The sequence below is a fragment of the Lolium perenne genome, chromosome 6 (assembly GCF_019359855.2).
Source record: "Lolium perenne isolate Kyuss_39 chromosome 6, Kyuss_2.0, whole genome shotgun sequence".
Lineage (NCBI taxonomy): Eukaryota > Viridiplantae > Streptophyta > Magnoliopsida > Poales > Poaceae > Lolium > Lolium perenne.
The window spans coordinates 154,251,601-154,260,589 of NC_067249.2; the positions used below are offsets into that span (position 1 = coordinate 154,251,601).

Sequence of the window (8,989 nt, forward strand, 5' to 3'; positions counted from 1 at the left end):
GGGAGAGAGAGTACGTGTTGGCAGCCCAAACTGCCGCGTATGGCACGACTTGCATTCGGAATCAAATATGGAAACAAATAGCCCCCCGCCAAGACACAGTTTACATCGACCGAGAGACCAGTTGTAATCCGAATCATACTTTGAGCTAGCTAGGTTGTTGTACCTAAGCGCAAGGCTACGCGGTTTCCACTTCGCAAGCAAACGGATCGCGCAGGAGATTTTCTGCTGTTAAATAGGGCGATCCACGCCGCATCCGGCTGCGCTTGTTTCGTCAACATACCACCGCCGATCCAGAGTCCAAGCTCCAGCCTAGAGGCTCACATCCCCCTCTCCTCTCCATCGATAGGCGAGCAATGGAGATCATGGATCCATACACCGCCGAGCTCCTTTCCGCTCCACCGTGTCCCGGCGACTTCTCAGGCCGCGCCGCCGCCAACCAGATGGAGTTCGACGACGACTTTCTCCGGTCCATCGGCGCGCTCCCTCCCCGACCAAGCGCCGATACTGCTCCGGCCTCCGTAGAGTTCGAGTATCCCCCAACCCTAGAGCCATCGTCCCTGGTGCTACTGCCATCTTGCGACCTGCTCGCCGCCGCCCTCGGCGCCCACGTCGTCAAGCCCGCCGTCGAGGTGCCCGTGCCATCCACGCACCAAGAAGTCCGAACAAAGCGTCCTGCTCCTGACTCGGAAGTCGCCGCCCCGGAGAGCTCCGCCAAGCGCCCGCGGATTTCCTGCCCGTGGGTGCCCGACTACGACGCCGACATCGACTTCAACCTGCGGGAGAAGGAGAGGAACGAGAGGCAGCGGCCCTCGCCGGACTACCTGGAGACGGTGCAAGGAGACCGGATGGACGAGCGCACGCGCAGCAACCTCGTCATCTGGATGGACGAGTTCACCAAAGAGTACCATCTTTTCCCAGGCACGCTGCACCGGGCCGTCTCCTACGTCGACCGCGTCCTGTCGCTGCGAACCCTGACTGACACCGACAGTGAGCTCCGCCTGCTGGGAGCTGCCGCCATCTTCACCGCCGCCAAGTACGAGGCCAGCAGCGCCGCCCTCCACCTGAACGCCTCGGACGTGGCCGAGTACTGCGGGTTCGCCACCGGGAAGGAGGTGACAGACATGGAGCGCGAGATGCTGGCGGCGCTCCGGTACGAGCTCAGCGCCCCAACGGCCTTCACCTTCGTCGAGCACTTCACCAGGCATAGCAGAGGAGAGAGACACAATAAGATTCGATTGTTGGCGCATCAGCTCGCCGACACGTCGCTCTTGGACTACAGGTGCCTGCGGTTCATGCCGTCCGCCGTGGCGGCCACGGCGATGTTCATCGCCAGGCTCAGACTCGACCCGGAGGTGGACAACCATCAATATATCGAGGATCTCACGGGGTACAAGACAGTGGATCTGTTTGAGGGCATATACTCGTTGTTCATCACGAATCCCAATTCTCGTTTCGTGGTCCGTCGCTATCCGAGGGCGCTAATTATATGATGATCGTGCCTTGTAATATTTCTGTGTACGTCTGCAGTGAACGTAACTCCCTGAGTTATGCTATGCCTTGTATATATAATTTGCCACTTTGTGGCTTACCATGTAAATTGTTTCAGCAATGCTTCGAAATGTAATATCTGAAATACTTATTATTATTGCAGATCAATTTTGTTTTCGTAAGACTCACCTTTAACAATCAAGATTCCCCATGTAATTTGTGAGATTTGTTTCCTAGTACGAGCCATACACCCTATTTAATTTGTTTGCATGTTTTCAGTCATCATGACGATACTCCACTCACGGTTCTCTTATTTTTATTTTGGAAATCGTGTGAATTAATCCCATTACGTTGCTCCATAAAGTAAACACGAGGCCTACATCTACAGACTACAATCCAATATTAACCCCTCCCGGTTCAGTCCATCAAAAGTAGTAGCACATCAGCTACCTCTTTTTTTTTTTGAACACGAAATGTAGTCCTCGAAATAGGCTTTGGCCCCCCTATATTGATATAGCAAACACCGATACAAGATAGAGATCACCGCTGGGGCAAACAGCACATCAAAGCCCAAAAGAAAACAAAAGAAGAAGAAAAAAGGAAAACAATGTCGACAAAGCCAGATCGACGAAAACAGTGATGATCCGCAACCGCTGCGCCCTCCGGAGAATTCTCACCACGATCTTGGCCCTCTGAAGCGCCGCATACCAAAGCAGCACCTTCAAGAAGGGATGCGACGATGACGACGCTGCTGCCCGGACAAATCCTAGGGTGTCCCCCGATATGCGGGAGGGTTTTGGGTAGGGGGAACCCCGACGCCCCTCAAGAAGGAAGGCGGCGCCGGCGAGCGTCACCGCGTCGGTGTCAGCCATCCGACAAGGATTTCTCCCGTCCCCCAAAGAACCACGATCTGGACACTCCATCGCGCTCCGCCAATCTTGCCGTCCACCAACTCGCGCCACCAATGTAGTCACGAAATGTAGTCACCACAGCCTGACACAACACCTATCAATGTGCGTCGAGGTTGATGAAATCACTACGAAGTTCTCAACCATCGTCTTCCAAAGCAAGAACAATTTGTTTTTGCGAGACACATCAGATAACAAACCCAAGTTGATCAACGTGTGAACACCAGTTTAGAAAATTGGAATAAAACATCATCAATGGATGATGATTTCCGTTCTCGTCGTCGTCTAGTTGGTCTCGAAGATGTATGTCAGTCGACAGTAATCCCATTTTTATCTACGGGCCTCCTCGTTCTGAAAGCATCCATAAAGGGTTTTCAAATCCTTCAAGACTATATATGTATAGTTCCACGTTGACACGAGCTTTATAAGTTAAAAAAAAAATCAAATTGAACTGTTTGAGTGAGCCAAGTTAAGTCAAGTTGCCAAGTGTTGGCTATATTTGGGTTACAGTTGCCTTAGGCGCTTAGTTGCAATGGCACAACATATTGCACTTGGCAAACTACTGTGCATCGCAACTACACCATTTTTGGCTGTGATCTACGTATCTTATAGATGATTTTTTTTTGTTAGTGGAATTTCCTCCCTTTTTTTTGTTACTGACACCAAGAACGAGCTTCGCCTGCTTGGCGCGACCGCCAAGTACGAGTCCAAGAGCGACGTCCTCTACCTCAACGCGTTGGACGTGTCCGGGTAGATAGTTTCACCTTCATATGATGATTCATTTTTGTGTTTGTACATACAAGGGAAATTCAATTCGGCTCCCGGATGCGTATGCACCCTCTATCAAAAAATCATATTTGGAAATGTCGAAAAAATTTAACAATTTTTTTTACATGTACATCTTCATAATATATGTTAGTTCGTCAAGTTTCACGAAATACCAATATTTTTTGTGGTCTATATAAAAAAGAGAAAACTTATCTTGTGAAAAGCATTATTTTTAGCACTGAGTTTTGTCTTTTTTACACACGTCACATGATAAGTCGATTTTTTATGAAACAACTTTGTAAGCGTGTAGCACGAGAAGATTTACATGCGAATTTTTGTTTTCAATTTTTTTGAAATTCAAAATATGTGTAAGATGCATTTCAAAATAGAGGGAGCATATGCTCCCATGTTCCAAAACACCACTCCCCAACATGTTGACCATTGTTTGTTTGTATATCAATTTGAGTGGTACTTCATTTTTATTTTATAATATTTATTAAACTATCCGTCTAAGATTTGATGAAACTATTTGGTTGTGATATAATAATAATAATTAGTACTATTCATTTGGATTTATCTGTGATATGATTGATCTTGTTTTGATCCATATGTGTTGCAATTCCTGTTTGTAGCGTTTGAAAAACTGTTAGCAGTCGACAACACTTTTTAGCATATAGTACTAGAACGGCGGCAAAATAGGGCGCTGTGTTGGAGATATGCCCAAGAGGCAATAATAAAAATGGTTATTATATATCTTTGTGTTTATGATAAATGTTTATATACCATGCTATAATTGTATTAACCGAAACATTGATACATGTGTGTTATGTAAACAACAATGAGTCCCTAGTAAGCCTCTTGTATAACTAGCTTGTTGATTAATAGATGATCATAGTTTCATGATCATGAACATTGGATGTTATTAATAACAAGGTTATGTCATTATGTGAATGATGTAATGGACACACCCAATTAAGCGTAGCATAAGATCACGTCATTAAGTTATTTGCTATAAGCTTTCGATACATAGTTACCTAGTCCTTTCGACCATGAGATCATGTAAATCACTTATACCGGAAATGTACTTTGATTACATCAAACGCCACTGCGTAAATAGGTGGTTATAATGGTGGGATTAAGTATCCGGAAAGTATGAGTTGAGGCATATGGATCAACAGTGGGATTTGTCCATCCCGATGACGGATAGATATACTCTGAGCCCTCTCGGTGGAATGTCGTCTAAATAGCTTGCAAGCATATGAATGATTCATAAGAGACCACATACCACGGTACGAGTAAAGAGTACTTGTCAGGAGACGAGGTTGAACAAGGTATAGAGATACCGATGATCAAACCTCGGACAAGTAAAATATCGTGTGACAAAGGGAATCGGTATCGTATGTGAATGGTTCATTCGATCACTAAGTCATCGTTGAATATGTGGGAGCCATTATGGATCTCCAGATCCCGCTATTGGTTATTGGTCAGAGAGAAGTCTCAACCATGTCTACATAGTTTGCGAACCGTAGGGTGACACACTTAAGGTTTGTTGTCGTATTAGTAGATATTTAATATGGAATGGAGTTCGAAGTTTTGTTCGGAGTCTCGGATGGGATCCAGGACATCACGAGGAGTTCCGGAATGGTCCGGAGAATAAGATTCATATATAGGAAGTCATTTTATAAGTTTGAAAATGATTCGGTGCATTTATGGAAGGTTCTAGAAGGTTCTAGAAAAATCCATAAGAAATCACTATGGAAGGCGGAGTCCCGGAGGGACTCCACCTAGCATGGCCGGCCAGCCCTAGGGGGTGGAGTCCCAGGTGGACTCCACCTAAGGTGGCCGGCCACCCCCCTCATGGAAAGGTGGGAATCCCACCTCAAGTGGGAATCCCACCTTGGGTAGGTTTCCCTACACATGGAAGGTTTTTGGGTTTGGGTCTTATTCGAAGACTTGTAGTCCAACACTTGGGGGTTCCACCTATATAATGAGGGACAAGGGGAGGGGGCCGGCCACCTCAAGCCATAGCTTGGCCGCACCCCTTAGTGGCCGGCCACCCCCTCTCCCCAAACCCTAGCCGCCCCTCCTCCTCCACCTCTCCCGCAAACGCTTAGCGAAGCTCCGCCGGAGATCTCCATCAACACCGCCACCACGCCGTCGTGCTGCCGGGATTCAAGGAGGATCTACTACTTCCGCTGCCCGCTGGAACGGGGAGAAGGACATCGTCTTCATCAACACCGAACGTGTGACCGAGTACGGAGGTGCTGCCCGATTCTTGCACCATCAAGATCTTCTACGCGCTTTTGAAAGCGGCAAGTGATCATCTTCTGCAACAACGAGATCTAATCTCGTAGGCTTTGGAAATCTTCAAGGGTTAGTCTCGTTCATCCCCTTGTTGCTACCGTCTTCTAGATTGCACCTTGGTTTGGATTGCGTTCTCGCGGTAGAAAATTTTTTGTTTTCTATGCTACGAATCCCTACAGTGGTATCAGAGCCGTGTCTATGCATAGATGGTTGCACGAGTAGAACACAATTGTTTTATGGGCGTTGATGCTTTGTTGTCTTTAGTTTGAGTACTTTGCATCTTTGTGGCATAGTGGGATGAAGCGGCTCGGGCTAACTTTACATGACCGCGTTCATGAGATTTGCTCTACGCTCGACATGCAACTTGTATTGCATAAGTGGCTTTGCGGGTGTATGTCTCTCCTACTATAGTGAAGATTCAATTTACTCTTCTATTGACAACAATAGTATCACCGTTGTGGTTCATGTTCGTAGGTAGATTAGATCTTACTCGAAAACCCTAAACCACGTAAAATATGCAAACCAAATTAGAGACGTCTAACTTGTTTTTGCGGGGTTTGGTGATGTGATATGGACATAATGTGATGATGAATATGTATGAGATGATCATTATTGTATTGTGGCAACCGACAGGAGCCTTATGGTTTTCTTTAAATTTCATGTTGAGTAGTATTTCAAAGAAGTTGTAATAGTTGCTACATGGGAGAACAATCATGAAGACGGCGCCATTGACCTTGACGCTACGCCGACGATGATGGAGATCATGCCCGTTGATGATGGAGATCATGTCCGTGCTTTGGAGATGAAGATCAAAGGCTCAAAGACAAAGTGGCCATATCATATCACATATGAACTACATGTGATGTTAATCCTTTTTATGCATCTTATTTTGCTTAGATCGCGACGGTAGCATTATAAGATGATCCCTCTCACTAAAATATCAAGATAATAAAGTGTCCATCCTTAGTAGCACCGTTACTAAGACTTGTCGTTTCGAAACATCTCGTGATGATCGGGTATGATAGATTCAACAAGTGCATACAACGGGTGCAAGCCAGTTTTGCACATGCGGATACTAAGGTTGCCTTGACGAGCCTAGCATGTACAGACATGGTCTCGGAACACGTGATACCGAAAGGTAGAGCATGAATCATATGATTGATATGATGAACACTTTGAGTGTTCGCCATTGAAGTTACATCTTGTCTCATGATGATCGGACTTGGTGTGGTGGATTTGGTTCGTGTGATTACTAAGACAATTCGAGGGATATTGTTTTGAGTGGGAGTTCACCTAGTTTTTAATTTTGTTGAATTAAAATTTGAACTCAATTTGTCATAAACATTAGTCTAAACTATTGCAAATATATGTTGTAGATCATGGCGTCCCCAATCAATTTTAACCAGTTCCTAGAGAAAGAAAAGCTTAAGAGCAACGGTAGCAACTTCACCGACTGGTTCCATCATGTGAGGATTTTCCTCGCTGGTGGAAACCTGCAATATGTGCTTGATGCACCGCTAGGTGACCCTCCTGCAGAAACAGAAACCGATGAAGTAAAGAATGTTTACGCGACTCGGAAAACTCGGTACTCTCAAGTTCAGTGTGCCATCCTATGCAGTCTGGAAGCCGATCTTCAAAAACATTTTGAGCACCACGATCCTCATGAGTTGGTCAATGAGCTGAAAGCTATCTTTGAAACTCATGCGGCCGTGGAATGCTATGAAGCATCGAAACACTTCTTCAGTTGCATGATGGAAGAGGGCAGCTCCGTTAGTGAGCACATGCTCGCCATGATCGGGCATGCGAAGAAACTCAGTGACTTGGGAATAGTGATTCCTAACAGACTGGGGATTAATCATGTCTTTCAATCACTGCCACCTAGTTACAAGAACTTTGTGATGAACTACAATATGCAGAACATGAACAAAGAGTTACCTGAACTCTTCGCCATGCTGAAATCTGCTGAGATTGAGATAAAGAAAGAACACCAAGTGTTGATGGTCAACAAGAACCAGTTTCAAGAAACAGGGCAAGTCTAAAGGCAAATTCAAGAAGGGTGGCAAGAAAGCTGCCACGCCTCCTGTGAAACCTAAGACTGGTCCTAAGCCTGATGCTGAGTGCTATTACTGCAAGGAGAATGGACACTGGAAGCGTAATTGCTCCAAGTATTTGGCTGATCTGAAGAGCGGCCTTGTCAAGAAGAAGAAAGGTATATATGATATACATGTTATAGATGTTTATCTTACTGGTTCTCGTACTAGTACCTGGGTATTTGATACTGGTTCGGTTGCTCATATTTGTAACTCGAAATAGGAACTACGGAATAAACGAAGACTATTGAAGGATGAAGTGACGATGCGCGTTGGAAATGGATCCAAGGTCAATGTGATCGCTGTCGGCACACTCCCTCTACATCTACCTTCGGGATTAGTTTTAAACCTCAATAATTGTTATTTTGTACCCGATTTTGTACCCGTGTTGAGCATGAACATTATATCTGGATCTTGTTTAATGCAAGACGGTTATTCATTCAAGTCTGAGAATAATGGTTGTTCTATTTTTATGAATAATATCTTTTATGGTCAAGCACCTGAGAAGAATGGTTTATTTCTATTAGATCTCGATAGTAGTGATACACATATTAATAATATTGATGCTAAGCGAATTAAATTGAATGATAATTATACTTATATGTGGCACTGTTGTCTTGGTCATATTGGAGTGAAACGCATGAAGAAACTCCATACCGATGGATTACTTGAATCACTTGACTTTGAGTCACTTGATAGATGCGAAGCATGTCTAATGGGAAAAATGACTAAGACTCCATTCTCTGGTATTATGGAGTGAGCTACAGACTTATTGGAAATCATACATACCGATGTGTGCGGACCAATGAGTGTAGCCTCGCGCGGTGGATATCGTTATGTTCTAACCTTCACAGATGATTTGAGTAGATATGGGTATATCTATTTCATGAAACATAAATCCGAAACTTTCGAGAAGTTTAAGGAATTCCAAAGTGAAGTACAAAATCAACGTAACAAGAAGATTAAATTTCTACTATTTGATCGCGGAGGTGAATATCTGAGTTATGAGTTTAGCATGCATTTAAAGAAATGCGGAATACTTTCACAATTGACACCGCCGGGAACACCACAACGAAATGGTGTGTCCGAACGTCGTAATCGAACTCTCTTAGATATGGTTCGTTCTATGATGTCTCTTACTGATTTGCCGTTATCATTTTGGAGTTATGCATTAGAGACAGCTGCATTCACTTTAAATAGGGCACCATCTAAACCCGTTGAAACGACACCGTATGAATTATGGTTTAATAAGAAACCTAAGCTGTCGTTCCTTAAAGTTTGGGGTTGCGAAGCCTATGTAAAAAAGTTACAACCGGACAAGCTAGAACCCAAAGTGGAGAAATGCGTCTTCATAGGATACCCTAAGGAAACTATAGGGTACACTTTCTATCACAGATCCGAAGGCAAAATCTTTGTTGCTAAGAACGGAAC

The 8,989-nt window shown here is 44.7% G+C and overlaps 1 protein-coding gene across 1 annotated transcript; it reads left to right on the forward strand.

The window, feature by feature from the left end:
• The first annotated feature begins 353 nt into the window (after positions 1-353).
• On the forward strand, positions 354-3,150 carry LOC127309497 (putative cyclin-F2-1). The gene is made up of 2 exons (XM_051340335.2): positions 354-1,405; positions 3,027-3,150. Exons 1-2 carry the CDS (start codon positions 354-356, stop codon positions 3,148-3,150), a joined length of 1,176 nt encoding a protein of 391 aa, XP_051196295.2.
• The last annotated feature ends 5,839 nt before the right edge of the window (positions 3,151-8,989 follow it).